We start from the raw sequence: 18,244 nt of genomic DNA, 5'->3' as shown, positions 1-18,244 counted from the left end.
CATTGGAAGAGACAGCACCGGTTCGGTGTTCTCGCGGAAATTTTCCCATGGAATTTGAAAACATCAACTAAAAAGGATGGAATGAGATGAACACAAGTTACCAGTGGTTACATTTACTTAGGACATTTACGTATACTTTTGAGAAGGTAACATTAGTTGCTCTTGAAAGAATAAGCTTGGAAAGCAAACAATTTAAAGGCAAATAATGGAAGAACTTGTATCTTCACATTCTGCTCCTCAAATTAGGTAAAAGTGACTGATATCGATAATCTTAGGTGTGAGACAGTTAAAGCAAAAGCCCTGAGAGGTACTTGCTGTACCCATGGTAAGAGAATTATCTTTTTCAAAAAGTATTTTCTTCATTCTCGCTTATCTGTAAATGAAAATAACTATTTTAGATGAGAAGAGACAACAGTTTGCTTGACTTTGTTGATTATTATATTATGTGTCCGTAAATTAAATAGAATATTTAAACAAACAAAAGATTTAAAGCTAGTAAAAGAAAAGAAAATAAGAGAGTAATTAAGTAATCCAAAGGTCGATTGGTTCATAAAGCTTTATTTAAAGGAGAATACATCTTTCTTCCCTTATAGAACTCCATAGCCTTTCTGGCTCTTTCTGTGACTCCCTCTTTAGTGAATTCAAAAAACTTGAAAGCGTCTGGTCCTTTACCAGAAACACCAAACCTATCAATACCAAAATGATCATGGGAATAGTTGCCCCAAGATAAGGTTGCAGCTACTTCCACTGATAAGATTGGAACATCATCTGGCAAAACTGATAGTTGGTATTCCTTGGTTTGACGATCAAATGTATAAAAATCTGGTAATGATACCACACGGACCTTCTTATTTTCTTCAGCGAGTCCCTTTGCAGCATCAATACAGATAGAAACTTCCGAACCGGTAGAAACAAGGATAAGATCTGGGCTTGAGCAATCATGAACAATATATCCACCTTTCAACGCTTTCTCAATTGATGAATTTTCCAATTGGGGGACATTTTGTCTTGTTAGTGCAATTATGCTAGGAGTGTGCATAGATTCCAAGGCAGATTTATAAGCAGCAGAGACTTCATTACCATCTGCAGGTCTCCAAACATGCATATTTGGTAATGCCCTAAAATGTGTCAACGTTTCAATAGGTTGGTGTGTTGGACCATCTTCACCAAGACCAATGGAATCATGTGTAGCAACCCATATGACAGGATATCCAGACAATGCTGCTAATCTTACAGCGCCTGCTGCATAAGAAACAAAGTTTAAAAATGTGCCCCCAAATGGCCTGTAATGAGCACCAAATGCAGAAATACCGTTCATTATTGCACTCATCCCATGTTCCCTAACACCATATCTTATATAGCGTCCTGAGTAATCACCCAATCCAGAATTAGGTGGTTGGAAGTCAATGGCATTTTTCCATCTTGTTAATGTGGAAGGCGTTAAATCAGCAGACCCACCAAGTATTTCTGGTAAATCATAAGTGATATTTTCCAAAAGGGCTTCTGATACTTTTCTTGTGGCCATAGGAGGATCGGTGGATTTATAGGTGGGTAATTTAGCGTCCCAATTCTTTGGTAGTTCCTTACGAAATCTTCTTGCTAGTTCTTCACCCAAATCCGGGTATTCCTTTCGGTATTGTTCAAATAACTTATCCCATTCATCATTTGCCTTTTGACCAGGTTCAATTATTTCTTTTTTATAAAGGTCGTACACTTCTTGTGGAACAACAAATGATTTTTCAGGATCGAATCCTAATTTTTTTTTCAATTGTTTAACATCGTCAGCTTTCAAAGCTGAACCATGAACAGCCGCTGTACCTTGTTGTAAAGAACCAAACCCAATAACAGTAGTCAATTTGATAAGTGTTGGTTGTTCCTTGTTTGCTTTGGCTTCCTCAATGACCTGCGCGATGGAATCCAAGTCGTCATCACCTTTCTTTACCGATAATACTTGCCAGCCATAAGACTCATATCTCTTTAAGACATCTTCTTCGAACGAAAGTTTAGTTTCACCATCAATAGATATTTGGTTATCATCATAAATGGCGATCAAATTTCCTAATTTCAAATGGCCAGCTAAAGAACATGCCTCAGATGCAACACCTTCCTGCAAGCAACCATCACCCAGGAAGCAAAAAGTGTAATTATCAGATAAATTGAATTTCAATTGATTATAAGTAGCAGCAAAATTTGCCTGAGCAATGGCTAATCCCACAGCGTTGGAGATACCTTGACCTAATGGTCCTGTAGTCAATTCAACACCTGGCAGTCCATACTCAGGATGGCCTGGAGTTTTCGAATTGACCTGTCTGAAATTTTTCAAGTCCTCCATGGTGAAGTCATATCCGTTAAGATGTAGCAACGAATATAATAGGGCGCAAGCATGACCGTTGGAGAGAACGAATCTGTCACGGTTGATCCAATTGGGATTCTTGGGATTGATACGCATTTGTTTCCAAAGGACATGTGCAGCTGGTGCTAATCCTAATGGAGCACCTGGGTGGCCTGAATTGGCCTTTGCTACTTGGTCTACAGAAAGCAATCTTATGGTTGTGATTGCTAATCTGTCGACATCTGTAAATTGAGACATTTTTATGTTTCTTTATACCACTTACAAGTTAGGTTTCCTGTGCTTAACAGAATAAAGGGTTAGGAATCCTACATATTAGTTTTGGGAGGTATATATAGTTGTTGCAGTTTATTTTCTTTTACTAGGGTGCACCAATGATGATGAACTGATCATAATTTAACGAGCTGGAAGCTCAGGGTTTTAATAATTCAGGGAGCACCATAAAGTTCCTCCTGACGTATTGGAAGGGGTGTTTGTGGTTGTCTCATCATCCCATCTGATAGGATTGTTGCAACTTTTTCCACGTTGTAGATTTTTCCCTAAACGGCTGAGGCTATACTTCGAGAAGAAAAGTAACTTCAGTATATCGCGCGTAATGTCCTTTACATCATTAGCAAAGGCGTTTTATTCTGAGAACGATGAGCCATTCTCCAAAAACGATGTCTCCTTAGGGGTCAAGTTTATGTCTATATACTTGTTTGAACAATGGGTAGTGGTCACCGTTACCATTGAATTTGTCATAGCTGGTTTCGTCCCGTTGTCGTGAAGTTCGCGTCTGTAAATAATAAGATGCATCTCTGGCCTATATGAATCTATTTTAGGAATATTTACAAATTTTATAGAAAAAGTTTCATATCATAAACAAGGAAGTAAGAAACTTGGTCAATCTGTTATTCTCAAACCGGATTATTGAAGATAGCCATTTCTTAGGTTTATGACAAGTATGCAACTATAATGTACCTTCCCAGTAATAGCTTACATGTATACTGGGACCCTTGGTAAAAAATATTACTATTTAAAATAGAGGTAATGGATTATTTTGCTCATATTAATTAGGTTCAGCATTAACGTTTTATATTATTGTTCTAATAATTTTGTTTCTATTAAAAGTAAAAAGATGAGTAAAGTTTGATATTGTTAAGAGTAATCCTTTAATTCAAAGTATTCTTCGTTATATTACGTAAGTAATATATATTAATATAAATAAATACCCAAAGGGTCCAGCAGTCAAAGACGTCTCAACATGGTAGCTTATATACGTTAGCATATGACATAGTGACCAATACAATGCAACCCCCTACTTGCATACTAAGTGGTCTGACACGTCCGGTGATCGATCGGATCGTGTCCCTCCGAAGGTGGCCAACCAACGGTTACCCGTATTAAAAGACTTATAACAAACGGTTATGGATACTGTGTAATAACGCTAACAGATATTTATTTAAAATAAAAATATTTTCTCTACAAAATAAATAAAGACTAATGTGTACAGAGAATATTTCAAGTTCAACCCTTAGCAAAAACATGACAATTAAATATATTGCTTATAATAAATAAATTTCTTGTCGGATAGATGGTTATCAAGAGTTTTCCCTTAAAATACCAATAATCATTCATTTGTGATTTCTATACAACTTGAGGAACTGGTTTTGACATGGCGAGGAAAGGTCGGAAACGATTGGAGGTTAGTAGGAGGTGTTTACAGAAAGCAGGGGAGGACAGAGTAGTAGTGTAGAGGAGTGAGCGAAGAGAAGTCATTTAATCTAACGAGGTGAGGCAATCCACTGTCAGATTGAGTATGTTCCAACAAAATATAGACAGGCGAGTTCTCGAAAAAGACACAGAGGCTACTGATTCTTTTTAAGAAACAACATTCATTAATTAGAATTCCTAACCAGTCTAAGCTTCTGTTCTTTACAAAAAGATTAAAAAATACTCCGATACGGGGAGTCGAACCCCGGTCTCCACGGTGAAAGCGTGATGTGATAGCCGTTACACTATATCGGATGATATTATTGTTTTGTTTTCGGTTAGACAGGCCCTTTTAATTGTTATTAAATAATTTAAAGTTTAAAACATAACAAGCATAGAAAATGGTGGGAGTTACATTATCATAAAATAAGGTACACGGGAGAGTGTATATATTTGACAGAGAGGACCGGTAACATTAGAAACAATATATTGAAGTCAGTTAGACTACAGGAACACCATTTGAGCAACGTCCAGGCAGAAATACGTTTCCCCATCTTTTTACGACAGATAAAACATATATGGTATGGCCTGACAATTGGTGGCTATTCCTCTAGTGTGTCAAATACAATTTATTTTTAATAGAGTATAAAACAGTATGGACAAAATTGTAAAAGTCAAATAGTTCAGAAATTTCTCAGTGACTCAGTGGTACAGAGATACCATCACTTTCAAACAGAGTGAGGGACGATAAACAATAAAAGAATAAAGACAGTCCTCCACAATTCAAAAGAAAAAATAAGAATTAATTTTATATTAGGTAGGTCATTCAATAAATAATTATTTATATGGTATTATAACACTCTCATTTCACCAATAAAGCTTCTTAAATATCAATTCCCACTGAACAGGTTTTTCGATCAGGGAAATCTCAATATGTTACTTCTAATGAAAAAAAAAATGTTAAAAATATTTAAATTCTTGCCATTCATAAGGTCGTGTTAAAATATAATATTCTCTTTCAGCTGGGTCAATTTCAGAATACGGAAAATAAATCTGATTGAGTATGGCAGCATTTGAATCCACCTCTTCCTTTTGTAGATATTCTTCAAATGTTTCCAAACTTGTGTCAAATATTTCCGTATTATTCAATTCTTCACCAAAAGCTTGGTGAATTAAATGTTCTTGGCTGAAAATATTCATATGTAAATCCCCACCTGTAATGGGAAACTGATCAGGGAATAAGTCCTCAATTAAATTTGTCATCTTGTTTTCATTCAAATTGTTGTTTTAAGAGTGTTACCATTGTTGAGACAAATTTTCACAAATGGACAAAACAGGTTCATTGAACTGTTTTAAATATTTTAACAGGGTTCATTCAAGTAAATGGGCTGCATTTTTTTAAAAAGCTCATGCCCTGAACATCCTTTGCTTTTAGGAATTTAGAACAACCTCACCTTTTTTATGTGTCAAAAAACAACAACGAGTCACTGAACTCCGCGAACTGTAACCTTCCAGACATCTCATTCGGAAGATGAATAATTGACTTTGGAATGGTCAGTAGAGTGGAAGGCAACCTGACCATTATTTGAATGAAATATAACAACATTAAACCAGAAGTCCAAAAAAAAAAAAGTTTTTTATTGAATATAAATGTAGTAACTATGTAAATAACAGAATCTTACTTCTTACATGAACAATTAGCACTCTTTTCACAATCACCAGTACATGAGGAACCCTTACATACACACTTTCCACCGCAATCTTCACAGGTATGTGAATGTGTTTGGGTACATGGACAGTTGGAGTGACAATCACATGAATTTCCGTCACAGTTTTGAGAGCACTTGCAGGATTCTGCACAAGTTTCGCAATCGTTGTTGTAGTCAACTAATTCAGTAATCATTTTGTATTATTATCAGTAAGGTTATTGGTCGTGATACACCATAAGAAAAAGGGAAACATTAGAGTTAACTATTTCAGATCTGTAGTTTTCATGGTCCCTTTTATATGTTTTGTTTATTTAGACAGCCGTATACTTTACCAGTTAGGGGAGATCATACGTACAAGACAGCAATAACCACTCAAGGGAAAGCACAATTACCGCATCAACAATCATAGCGGTAAAAAGGGCAATTTCTATCTGTCACCAGCGGAAGGTGGCCCAGATTCAATGTAACCCATATGACTGCTTCAATATACAAAGGGTAAAATTAGGGATCTTTTTCCTTTTAACAGTTTTACTTCTAAATAAATAAGGTTCTACCACTCAGTCCTACAATCTGATAATAATGGTCAAAAGTGAGGAAATGAAGAGAAGTTACGTTTGTTATGTGGGTGGATCAGATAAAGAAGGTGCAGTATTGTGATGTACCTACCCCATTGTTCTTCAGAAATGCAAGCGGCGAAATTTCAAATTACCAAAAAACAAAAAAGGATTATCTTGGAAAGGAAACAAAAACAAGAGATCAATAGGTTTAATTAAAGGGAGAATCAAGCAAACATGCGACATTCAGGCTTAAACCAATTTTTCATTATTACCTTTCTTCTTTTACGTCTATGTTTATGCGCTATTAAGACACCGGATGTTGCCAAACCACCAACGAAAGATCTATTTTGTGCAGTGATGAATCCCAATACGGGGGCCTATATTGATCTATCGGAACTTTCATCTACTCCCAATAGACAAGAGTCCCAGGATAAGAATAATCGTCATAATACAGATACAGAGACACCACCACCGGCACCAAGATGGTTAGTTAGAGGGTGGGGTTACAATACTAATTTCACATTAAGTATCTGTTCAAGCCCGGTTTCCAAACTAGAAGAGGACCGACTGAGTAATTTGACAGGTGGATCTTATGTGGATCCAAATGATCACACGAAATTGGTTTCCATTGGAAATTTTGGAACGAAACCTACGTTATTGGGCGGTGTGGGGAGTAAAAAATTGACAATGAAATATGAAAATGGATCTAAATGTCCCAATGGTAAAGATTCTAAATCTACTTTATTGAATTTTGTTTGCGATAGAGACCTGTCTAGCAGAGCGCAGATTAGTTTTATTGGAAGTCTTCACGATTGTTCATATTTCTTTGAAGTGAGAAGTATCTATGCATGCCCGACTTCCAACAAAGTGAATGAAGTGAATGTAGTTGGGATATTCATTGGGATCTTCTTCGTATTCCTTATGGTGGAATTGGGGAGAAGGAGTTTAAGTAGGAGAACATCATCTCAAGGTTATGCAAGATATCAAGATATTTCCAGCGCAGATGATGATGCCAATGCCGATGAAATGGGGCTATCAACGAACATACACCCAAGATGGAGCCGAATCAACGGCCGTTCAAGATGGAGGGAAGCATTCAGTGGGATTTCCCGACTAATACAAAGAATTTTTGGTAGAAACGGGAGGAGCCAGGGTGCCAACGGGAACAGACCACTCCGATACCCGATACGACTCAGATCCACCTCGGACATTAGTAGTGACACTACTTTTCTGAGGGACATGGAGGCGCAGAATGAAATCCTGGATAGCATAGACATGCCTGAGGGCGATGACTCCTCCTCAATGGTGACCGGCGGTGTATAACTAACGAACGACTTCTGTAATATATAGATCTTCCCAGCATTTAAAAGTTGTGACTGCAACACCCGTACCACCCCGCCCATCCGTTTACCAACAGCAACATTTTTCCCAGGCAGAAAACAGCGCTTTTCAGTGGACCGCTAGGCAGACACATCACCCCCCACGGCCCTTCGGGTAACGACAGTGCTCTTTGTGACAGCTGGCACAAAGAACGAAACTGGAAGGATGACTTCCCTCTGGAAAAAATTTTCCGCCCATTATGCTGCGCGGAAGCATATATATACTCTTGGTCGATGACATCCTGTTGCAACATCTGACTGTTTCAATTCGTGTTATAAGGTTTCCTCCCCTTCTTCCCTCGTATTTCCCTCTTGCCTTTCACTCTTTCTTGAAGAAGCTCAGCATTCAAACCAACAGCATACATATTAAAAATGGGTAAGGAAAAGTCTCATATTAACGTTGTCGTTATCGGTCACGTCGATTCTGGTAAGTCTACCACCACCGGTCATTTGATTTACAAGTGTGGTGGTATTGACAAGAGAACCATCGAAAAGTTCGAAAAGGAAGCCGCTGAATTAGGTAAGGGTTCTTTCAAGTACGCTTGGGTCTTAGATAAGTTAAAGGCTGAAAGAGAAAGAGGTATCACTATCGATATCGCTTTGTGGAAGTTCGAAACTCCAAAGTACCAAGTTACTGTTATCGATGCTCCAGGTCACAGAGATTTCATCAAGAATATGATTACTGGTACTTCTCAAGCTGATTGTGCTATTTTGATTATTGCTGGTGGTGTCGGTGAATTCGAAGCCGGTATTTCCAAGGATGGTCAAACCAGAGAACACGCTTTGTTGGCTTTCACCTTAGGTGTCAGACAATTGATTGTCGCTGTTAACAAGATGGACTCCGTCAAATGGGACGAATCCAGATTCCAAGAAATTGTTAAGGAAACTTCCAATTTCATCAAGAAGGTCGGTTACAACCCAAAGACTGTTCCATTCATTCCAATCTCCGGTTGGAACGGTGACAACATGATTGAACCAACTACTAACGCTCCATGGTACAAGGGTTGGGAAAAGGAAACCAAGTCCGGTGTCGTCAAGGGTAAGACTTTATTGGAAGCCATTGACGCCATTGAACAACCATCCAGACCAACTGACAAGCCATTGAGATTGCCATTGCAAGATGTTTACAAGATTGGTGGTATTGGTACGGTGCCAGTCGGTAGAGTCGAAACCGGTGTTATCAAGCCAGGTATGATTGTTACCTTTGCCCCAGCCGGTGTCACCACTGAAGTTAAGTCCGTTGAAATGCATCACGAACAATTGGAAGAAGGTGTCCCAGGTGACAATGTTGGTTTCAACGTTAAGAATGTTTCCGTTAAGGAAATTAGAAGAGGTAACGTTTGTGGTGACTCTAAGAACGATCCACCAAAGGGTACTGAATCTTTCAACGCCACCGTTATTGTCTTGAACCATCCAGGTCAAATTTCTGCCGGTTACTCTCCAGTCTTGGATTGTCACACTGCTCATATTGCTTGTAAGTTCGACGAATTGTTGGAAAAGAACGACAGAAGATCCGGTAAGAAGTTGGAAGACCATCCAAAGTTCTTGAAGTCTGGTGACGCTGCTTTGGTTAAGTTCGTTCCATCTAAGCCAATGTGTGTTGAAGCTTTCTCTGAATACCCACCATTAGGTAGATTCGCTGTCAGAGATATGAGACAAACTGTCGCTGTCGGTGTTATCAAGTCTGTTGTCAAATCTGACAAGGCTGGTAAGGTTACCAAGGCCGCTACCAAGGCTGCCAAGAAATAAGAATACTAATAATATTATTAAGCTTTATTTTAGTTAATTTTGTGTATTAAATCCTTATTTTTAGTTATTTTAGTATTTTTAAGTTTAAGTATTTCCATTTTGTATCTGGTTCTTTTCATATGAGGTATTGTTCCTCCTATATGAAGTTTTTCCATATCTTGAATATTATTTCAAATGCAATGTGATAACATCAATTCATCAATGTAACGAAAAGAACAGACAAAAACCAATATGAATATGGAACAAAAACCTTCAAAACTTGACGTTAGAACGTATGCCCAGATATACCTTTTCTTCATGATCTTACAACTTTCATTAACAATTTACTAACAAGAATCAAAATCCAGATTATATTTGAAGAATTTGCCAAGGAGACCGAAAAGTAAGCTAAATTACACTAAACTCCTTCTGAAAAGCATTAATCCCACCAATAAATATGTCTTGAACCCCAGTTTGCCCCTACCTGACCATCTCATATCACCAACGAGCGAATCAGATGAGATATTGGATGAGAAGAACGGTATTTTGTCAATTTCATTATCTTGCAAAGCCAAGTTATCTAACCAATGCTTCATAACTTTCAATGATCATTCCCATGCCATGGAGTTTATGAATGAATATAACTCGAAATTGAAAGTAAATGGGAACGTTGTGGAGATACAATGGGCAAAGAAGGAATCGTTATTATCACTGTCATTACAGAATAAAATTGCATTGGAGAAAGCATTAAAGAATAGAAAACTACAAAAGGAACTGGCTCATAACGAATCACTACGAAAGAACCAGAAATTGAAAAGATATTTGAGAAGATTAAGGCATAAGCTACGAGCAAAGGGCCAAGATGAAGAGGAGATTTCTAAAATTATCGCAATTGCCAGAGTTGAAAAGTATAAAACCTATAGCCACATCGAGAAAAGTGTTCCTAAGAAGCTCCCCACTGACAAGGTTATCAATGAAAAGAAGAAAGTCACTAGCACGGTGGAGAATCCTCCAAATAAGATTCTCTTAGTACAAGACTTACCAGAGGATGCCACCCAGGAATCCATAGGTGAATTATTTAATGGTGATGGACTTCTTGAAGTTCGTTATGTTGAAGTAAGACACCTAGCATTTGTTGAATATGATTCCATTTCGCATGCATCAGACGTAAAGAATAAGTTGGGATCTCCATATGATTGGAAAGGAACAACTATCTCAATTGGTTTTGCAAAATGATAATGTACTTGAATATATACTAATGTTCGATATTATTTAACTTAATATTAAACCTAATTGATATTTACAATGTTAGTTATTTAGATCTATTTACCGAACAAAACCGTCCTTGCAGCTGTGAATATATTTTCCTTCTTCTTTCCCTGAATTTCATCCATAATTCTTTGGTAATAAAATGGGTTTCCAGCAGGCTTGTATAGCTTATCACCCACTTCGTAATAATTTTTATATTTATTACTCATAATATTCTCTAATGATTTTATTTGTTCTTGTATACTTTGTTCAGTGAACCGGTCATTTGGTGTTATACTTTGCATTTTCTTCAGAAGATCTTTCTGCAAACCTAGGGGTCCGGAGGTTCTATTAATAATGTTCTTTATATCAGCAATAGTTGGCCCTTTTGAAGTAGCTGTGGAGTCTGTGCCGGTTGCTGCCTTCTCTCCCGAAAGGTATCTAAATCTATCCATCTGGAGTTGTTTAAAGGATACCAAATGCTTGATCCGTTCATCAGGGAATCGCTCCAATACTTTTAGCAATTGTTTAGCTCCCTCTTTTACACTTTGATTAGCTGACATTTTACTCTCGTTACAATATAAGTATATTATGGGTATGTTTCAATGTAACCTTATATCCTATCTAAGCCTAAATGTTTCACTGACTCCTCTCTATATAGAGAGAGCGAAAAATAATATTTTGTTCCTATTCGCTTCGCAAAAAATCAAGCTCATCAAGATGACAACTTACATTCATATAAATTCAATATTTATTATTATACGTGATTATTTATTTTACAGATCATTAACCCCTTTACTCAGCAGCTGTTTCAGCTTGAGAGACAAATGGCTTTAAGTTCTTAGTACCTTCTTCCCAAGAAACACCACTGTAAGTAATTTCACGAATGGCATTGATGATTTCTTCCACTGAACCTCTGACTTGCTTAGTTGAGTCTCTCTCTCTCAAAGTGACAGAACCATCCTTAGCGGATTCAAAATCAATGGTAATACCGAATGGGGTACCTAATTCATCATTACGAGCATATCTCTTACCAATGGAAACACCAGAATCGTCAACCTTAAATGGAATTTGTGCCTTTCTTAAAATCTTAGAAACTTCCTTAGTAACAGGTTGCAAGTCCTTGTGAGTTGATAATGGGACTAACAAGACCTTAGTTGGAGCAACTAATGGTGGGAAAGATAGAACACCTCTGGCAGCATCTTCTGGTCTGTTCCAGAAAGAATGTTCAAAAATAGAGTAAATGATACGACCAATACCGAAAGATGGTTCAATAACGTTAGGAACGAACTCTCTGACGTGTTCAACCTTTGTTCTCTTCTCAATAGTGACAAACTTGTCATCTAATTCAACAGTACCTTCAATACCTTCCACTTGGAATGCAATCTTACCATTGGATTTCAATTCTTCAGCCTTAGCGGCAAGTTCCTCTTGAGATAAGTTTAATAAGATTTTCTCCACTTTTGGAGCATCCTTTCTGAATTTTGGTCCAAATAATTTTTTAGTCAAATCGATTTCCCATTGAGTGACTTCAATTGGAGTTTCCAACTTTTGTCTAACAACTAGTTTTTCACCAGTTCTCTTAGAATGAACGGTCAAATCGAAAGCTGATCTATCAGCACAACCGACACATTCAATCCAACCGTAGGATGTCTTCAATTCACCATCCCAACAATCAGCAGCATAATGAGCCATTTCGTTAGCCATGTGTTGACGGAATCTCAATTTTGTTGAATCTACACCAATTTTCATTAAGAATTGATAAATTCTAGCAATGAAATAACCTAAAGTTTCATTATCAACCATCTTAGAAGAAACAGCTTCACCAACAGTCATAACGATTGGCTCAGTCTTACCGGCCTCTTGGATATCACGAGGCAAGAATGAAAGTTCAATGTCCTTAATTTCATCGAATTTTGGATGTGATTTATCTAATGGATCCACGAAATGTTCAATTTCAGCCATCAAAAATTCACGAACTCTTAATAAACCAGCTCTTGGAGAAATTTCATTTCTGAATGACTTACCAATGGAGGCGGATGCAAATGGGGTCTTACCATTATTGAATTCCAATAATTTATTGAAGTTCAAGAATTGACCTTGTGCAGTTTCAGGTCTCAAATAACCTTTCAATTGACCGGATGGACCAATGGCGGTTTCAAACATTAAATTGAAAGCTTTTGGTGGTTCCAGTGGTTCACCAGTGACTGGATTACCAATGTTATATTTAACCATCAATTCACCCAATTGCTCACCAGAGTAACCATCAATCTTGGCCAAAACACATTCATACTCCTCGACAACGGCATCCTCCAATTTAACGGCCTTGATTTGCTTAACCTTCTTCTTTCTCTTCTTCTTGTCGGCATCCGCTTGCGCAGAGGCATTGGCATCTTCAACAACACCTCTAGCTTCCTTGTCACCCTTCAAACGAGCTTCAAGGACTTCTTCAACCAAATGATCAGCTCTGAAGATTTCACCAGTCTTTAAATCTCTACACATCCAATCAGAAAATTTGTCGACATGACCGGAGGTCTTCAAAACTTCATATGGAGTTAACATGGTACAATCGACTTCTAACATATCTTCTTCTAAGATAAAATGCTTTCTCCAGACGTCAACAATGTTAGCTTGGAATGCACAACCTGGTGGACCATAATCATATAGACCGGAGACACCACCGTATAATTCGAAAGCTGGGGCGTAGAAAAATCTACCTCTAAGGACACTTTCTAATTGTTCTCTGGTGAAAGGAACTGTAGTTCTAGCTTTATTGACTTCTTCGACACTCATTCTATTAATCTTGACTGATTTCTTAACTATCTGCGCGTAGAACCGTTTAGTTATATTTGATAACCACACTTTTACTTTCGGAATAGGATCTCCAAAAACACAACTACTTGAAATAAAATGTTCAGAATGGAATAGCTCTGAACAAAGGTTAATTGCACTTGAATAACGACTTCATCGATGGGAAGACATCGACTGTATAATCTTCGAGATTGCGATATACGTTAAAATTTTTTCGGCCGCCGTTACCCTACCAAAATAATAGTCACAATGCGGGTAATCCAGGGTCAGTACTATAACAAATAAATATATATATATGATTTTAAATGCTGAATTACAAGAAGAAGTAATTTATTTGATATGATGGCTTTGAGTAATGTCACTTATTTGTTTGTTATTTACACGTGTTCGTTTCCACTAATAATCGTTCCAGATGAATCAATTTCTATCGAGACCAATATGTACCTATTTCTTCTTTGGCTTCTTCTTCATGGCAAGTTTACCCGTCTTAATCTGTTGAGAATTATCATCTAATATCGATAGATAATCATCGGCAGCAAAAACGTCCTGGTCGCTAAGTTCAGATTCAGGTTCAATTTTCGCATCTTCTTCGGTCGTTTTCGTTGAAATTGGTTCCTTTTTGCTTGGAGATGGAACTTCCTGTTGTTTAGAATCATCCTCTAATGTAAATATTGAGCTGTATCTTTGTTTGAATTTATCCAGACTACTTCCTGCATTCGCGTCTAGTACCACCAAATCGGTTCTGCTTGGATTCCATAAGGGATTGTTCCTTTGATCTTGAATCAGTCTTATTTCATCCTTAGGAAATTGTGATCTTCGAAGAACAACACTACCATCACTCATTTCTATCTTTACGTTAAATTGGTGGTATATGGCGGGTCTTGCCTTCCCAACACGGATTTTTTTCATTGGTCTCTTTGGTAAGGAGATTCTGGTGGATCCAGGGTATGCTCCTGTGGAGGCACACCTCTTCGTCACTAGGGAACGCATAAAATTCAGCATAATGTACAATATCGACCTAGTTAATACCCAATCTTGTTTATCTACGCTCTCCTTTTGTCAGTGCTACCTATTCTTGACTTGATATTTTTTTTAAAACCGAAAACGGAACCTTAATAATTATCGATCTCGTCGCATAAGAGTTCAACTAAATATATTGCCGTACATACACGAAATTTAGTATATACTTACAACCCTTCAGACAGCTTGGTTTCTTGAACAAGACCGTCTAAGGTTCTTTGGAGTTTTAGCGCAGACTCAGGGTCAAATTTGGCGATATGCTGCATAATTTCTTGGAATGACGCCTCTGAAACATCGAACACCGGCTTACCTTCATCTTCGCCCGCATCTACTTCTCCTTGCATGTTCTCTTCTTCTTCTCCACCCGCAGTGACCATAACCTTGTCATAATTTTCAGCTTCTTCATCTTCCAGCGCAAGGTCATCGGCTTCTCCCGTGGCCACACCATTATCATCTTCAATATCCGATGACGCCTCCTTGTTCTCATTACTCGTACCTTCCTTTTCCATATCTATATCTCCATCAGCATCCTCCTTCCCTCCTTGACCTGGTATCATTGACTCCTTAACAAATCCCATTGATTTAAAATATTTCAATCTATACTGGTTGAATTCGTAGTTGCCCTGCACCATGCAACCCAATTCATATTTGACGATTCTTCTCATCTTAACCAAATCCAATTCTTTAAACCATCCTGTCAATTCATTGGGTTTATCCAGATACTCCACTTGATTATACACCTCCCGAATGTTATGTTCGTCCACCAACAAATCAATTTGTAACATTAGATACCATGGAACCTGCGTACCGTCAAGCTTGAATCTGGTATCAATACCATCAGGAACATTAGATTGGAAGCAAAGTTCTGGGGGTTCTGGGATATTTTTCTTCACCATTGGATTCTGTAATAATTTTCTTTCAATCTTGAAATACTCCGTTTGATATTGTGCATATTCACTGGAACTTCTGGGATCAATGCCAAATTTAATGTATGTGTTTCTCCAGGGTCCCATGGAAAACCTATAGGATACTAATGCTAAAGCAATCTTCAAAGTATGGTATATCTTTTTCGGGATGATACCATCAATGTGTCTCTTAATCCAAATAGGCCTCTTTTCAAATAATTTCTTAAGGATTGTGATACATTCTTCCAAATACTCATAGAATTTTGAATCAGGTTTACTACCTGGGTATGTCCCGGTTCTTTTAGCTTCATTATAATCCTTTTGAAGTAACTGATGTGGCTCTGTGGGAGGTTTTGTATCTTTATCTAACGTATGAAGAAACAATTGATAATTCTTGATATATGCCGCTTTCACTTCTGCCTTACCATCAGATTTCTTAGTGGCCAGCGGATTTCCCTTATATTTGTATAATAATGGGTATCCCACCATGGATAATTTTGGTGGTGGTGGTAGTTGGAAATCAGTACTGGGGCATGCACTTGTTCTATCCAAGATCAAATTATTAATATTTTCAAATGGTCTTGAGTCATTGTCTGGAACTGATTGAACGAATTTCTTGAAATTCGACCAATCTAAAGTTTCAAAACTATCTTTAAATTCGTTAGCAGATGGCACATTATCCAACCTCACTTGGAAATCCGACATTTCTCTAAATTTAATGGTATTATTCACGATCCCCACTGGTGTCACTCTATACTGTTTGGAATCCAATGAAGCTAATGATTGTTGAATGTTATTCCTATTCTTTTCCATAGTCCCCCTGGGCATTGTAATCTTTAGAATAATAGAATCATCTCTGAAGGGAACTCTCTTACCAGTGATGGAATGTTCATTGAAGAACAATGAAGTCCCATCAGGGTTCTTCCCTTCATTTAAATAAAGTTCCAACCCATTCTGCGACTCCACGTTACCGCCTTCTCTAAAGGCTTCTTTCACCTTCCTAATACCACCGCACATCGTAACAGCCTTCTGAATGCTTGATTGTTCCGCTGAAACATGTAATGGGAGTTCTAAACTAGGTATTCTAGGGATGTCGAGAGTGTATTCCTTGGCGAGCACGCCCGACGATGAGGGTTCATCTACGATACTGGGGCTTTCCCGAGACACTGAGTCACTGTTATCCTGTGTGATAGACATATTCCAAATGGTTTATTATCTCTAGGCAATTGCTTGTAAAGTGTTCCTATGTGCTCTTATATTGTTTGTTTACACTACTTTCAATAATCGGTGTTTAAGATTTCATTAGCGCTGTGAGTTTACCCAGACACATTTCCATCTTATAACGATGTATTATAAATTTACGTTTACGTTTACGGATTACTTAGTTTTAGTTTTAGTTTAGTCATTATTCTATGCTTTTTATGTTTTTCATATGGGGATGACTCTAGTATAGTACATTTACGATATTAAAAGTTTTAGATCAATCCCTTCTCTCTCTCCAGACGTATTTTCATTTTCGTGTACCAATCTGAAAGGGACTCTCCAGACTTGTTCAGGGCTATGATGATTACAGTCATGTTGTCAAACCCCACCCCTGTACTGCTATTTGCCTGTGCTATACCATGATCCAACATCTTGGTCACTATCCCATCCAATTTCACCCCTGCAGTCAGATGGAACTTGACAAATTTACAAAGTTGTTTGTTACTATAAACATCCCATATCCCATCACATGCTAGTATTAAGAACTCGTCCTTCTTATAATCGATCTTGTGCATCACCACATCTGGTTCTGCTGTTACTTGCGATTCCTGTGCTGGTGTGTTCCCATTATGTGTTACATTATGAAATTTTGGCTTGTTCTTTGCATACGAATACGTGACTCCTCTCTTAAATTGGAAATCACCAAATGCCCTACTTAACGCTAGTACACCACCGACTCTCCCCAATGATACGGTCCCACCATTATCATTTATACGAATTAATTCTCCGATATGTTGTGGTTTATGATCAAACGACATGGTCTTGACACCATTGCCCTTGGATGAAAGTATACATCGGGAATCCCCACAATTGGCAACATACATGTATTCACCATTTATAATTATCGTCACTATGGCGGTGGAACCACACGAACTATTGAAAAAATATTTGTACAATTCATTATCTTGAAGTAGAAATGCATCCTTAATGACTTGACTTATCAATCCCTGTAGAGTTCTAAACTTCCTTTGTCCATTGCTATTGTTGACTGGCCCATCACCCTTCCAAGCACCATACTTGTGGTTTTCAAAACTATAAGAGATCCATTTAGCCAGTCCATTCTTTGGGTTGGAACCACCTCCACTGATAAAATTGGAACAATCTTCCCCTCCGTGACCATCAAACACGGCAAATACACTCAATATCAACTTCTGAGTGGTCTCCTTGAACGGGTTATAAAACTTCACTTGCATGATACTTTCCTCGTTGAGCACCAGATGCGCATCTTCTTGTGTCAATCTATAACCCTGCATGGACCCGACACAGTTGTAAAATCGGGGCACCAAGGTGCTCAATTGCGGCGAGACACGATGCTGGTAGTCGTTGTAGTCTATGGTCTTTTCGGTTAATGGATGAGAGAGTAGTTGACCCATTTTCTTTATCTCCTCCGAACTGATGTAGAAAGTTATGATTCTGGTTGTTATTGAGACAGGGTGTGCACGAGTCTCCTTCTAGCTTGTTTGCTTGCTTGCTTAGCTGGCGATGTGTGTTGCTGACGGGGTGCACAGGCTTGCTTCTTCTAGTTCGATGCTCCCAGGAAAGAACCAACAACCTGGATGGAAAGACCATCCATCATCAAGTG

General features: G+C 38.0%; 10 protein-coding genes and 1 non-coding gene across 11 annotated transcripts; 3 read left to right on the top strand and 8 right to left on the bottom strand.

The window, feature by feature from the left end:
* Positions 1 to 547: 547 nt before the first annotated feature.
* TKL2 (transketolase TKL2) lies at positions 548 to 2,590 on the bottom strand (the record flags this gene model as incomplete). The annotated part of the gene is made up of 1 exon (XM_003678068.1): positions 548 to 2,590. One exon carries the CDS (start codon positions 2,588 to 2,590, stop codon positions 548 to 550), a length of 2,043 nt encoding a protein of 680 aa, XP_003678116.1.
* A 1,695-nt stretch (positions 2,591 to 4,285) lies between these two features.
* On the bottom strand, positions 4,286 to 4,357 carry NCAS0Itrna14E. The gene has a single exon. It is a non-coding gene; the product is annotated as a tRNA-Glu (tRNA).
* Positions 4,358 to 5,720: 1,363 nt separating this feature from the next.
* NCAS0I01020 (uncharacterized protein) lies at positions 5,721 to 5,945 on the bottom strand (the record flags this gene model as incomplete). The annotated part of the gene is made up of 1 exon (XM_003678067.1): positions 5,721 to 5,945. The coding sequence occupies one exon, from the start codon at positions 5,943 to 5,945 to the stop codon at positions 5,721 to 5,723; it is 225 nt and encodes a 74-aa protein (XP_003678115.1).
* A 597-nt stretch (positions 5,946 to 6,542) lies between these two features.
* Positions 6,543 to 7,631, top strand: MRL1 (Mrl1p; the record flags this gene model as incomplete). The annotated part of the gene is made up of 1 exon (XM_003678066.1): positions 6,543 to 7,631. One exon carries the CDS (start codon positions 6,543 to 6,545, stop codon positions 7,629 to 7,631), a length of 1,089 nt encoding a protein of 362 aa, XP_003678114.1.
* A 428-nt stretch (positions 7,632 to 8,059) lies between these two features.
* On the top strand, positions 8,060 to 9,436 carry TEF2 (translation elongation factor EF-1 alpha; the record flags this gene model as incomplete). Its single annotated transcript, XM_003678065.1, has 1 exon — positions 8,060 to 9,436. The coding sequence occupies one exon, from the start codon at positions 8,060 to 8,062 to the stop codon at positions 9,434 to 9,436; it is 1,377 nt and encodes a 458-aa protein (XP_003678113.1).
* A 237-nt stretch (positions 9,437 to 9,673) lies between these two features.
* On the top strand, positions 9,674 to 10,651 carry MUD1 (Mud1p; the record flags this gene model as incomplete). The annotated part of the gene is made up of 2 exons (XM_003678064.1): positions 9,674 to 9,708; positions 9,784 to 10,651. 2 exons carry the CDS (start codon positions 9,674 to 9,676, stop codon positions 10,649 to 10,651), a joined length of 903 nt encoding a protein of 300 aa, XP_003678112.1.
* An 86-nt stretch (positions 10,652 to 10,737) lies between these two features.
* CBP6 (Cbp6p) lies at positions 10,738 to 11,226 on the bottom strand (the record flags this gene model as incomplete). Its single annotated transcript, XM_003678063.1, has 1 exon — positions 10,738 to 11,226. One exon carries the CDS (start codon positions 11,224 to 11,226, stop codon positions 10,738 to 10,740), a length of 489 nt encoding a protein of 162 aa, XP_003678111.1.
* A 232-nt stretch (positions 11,227 to 11,458) lies between these two features.
* On the bottom strand, positions 11,459 to 13,456 carry GRS1 (glycine--tRNA ligase; the record flags this gene model as incomplete). The annotated part of the gene is made up of 1 exon (XM_003678062.1): positions 11,459 to 13,456. One exon carries the CDS (start codon positions 13,454 to 13,456, stop codon positions 11,459 to 11,461), a length of 1,998 nt encoding a protein of 665 aa, XP_003678110.1.
* A 462-nt stretch (positions 13,457 to 13,918) lies between these two features.
* MRPL36 (mitochondrial 54S ribosomal protein bL31m) lies at positions 13,919 to 14,476 on the bottom strand (the record flags this gene model as incomplete). The annotated part of the gene is made up of 1 exon (XM_003678061.1): positions 13,919 to 14,476. One exon carries the CDS (start codon positions 14,474 to 14,476, stop codon positions 13,919 to 13,921), a length of 558 nt encoding a protein of 185 aa, XP_003678109.1.
* Positions 14,477 to 14,661: 185 nt separating this feature from the next.
* TFC1 (transcription factor TFIIIC subunit TFC1) lies at positions 14,662 to 16,596 on the bottom strand (the record flags this gene model as incomplete). The annotated part of the gene is made up of 1 exon (XM_003678060.1): positions 14,662 to 16,596. The coding sequence occupies one exon, from the start codon at positions 16,594 to 16,596 to the stop codon at positions 14,662 to 14,664; it is 1,935 nt and encodes a 644-aa protein (XP_003678108.1).
* A 278-nt stretch (positions 16,597 to 16,874) lies between these two features.
* On the bottom strand, positions 16,875 to 18,035 carry PTC4 (type 2C protein phosphatase PTC4; the record flags this gene model as incomplete). Its single annotated transcript, XM_003678059.1, has 1 exon — positions 16,875 to 18,035. One exon carries the CDS (start codon positions 18,033 to 18,035, stop codon positions 16,875 to 16,877), a length of 1,161 nt encoding a protein of 386 aa, XP_003678107.1.
* Between the last annotated feature and the right edge of the window lie 209 nt (positions 18,036 to 18,244).

The sequence above is a fragment of the Naumovozyma castellii genome, chromosome 9, assembly GCF_000237345.1.
Source record: "Naumovozyma castellii chromosome 9, complete genome".
Taxonomy (NCBI): domain Eukaryota; kingdom Fungi; phylum Ascomycota; class Saccharomycetes; order Saccharomycetales; family Saccharomycetaceae; genus Naumovozyma; species Naumovozyma castellii.
This window is presented reverse-complemented; position numbering and strand designations above follow the sequence as displayed.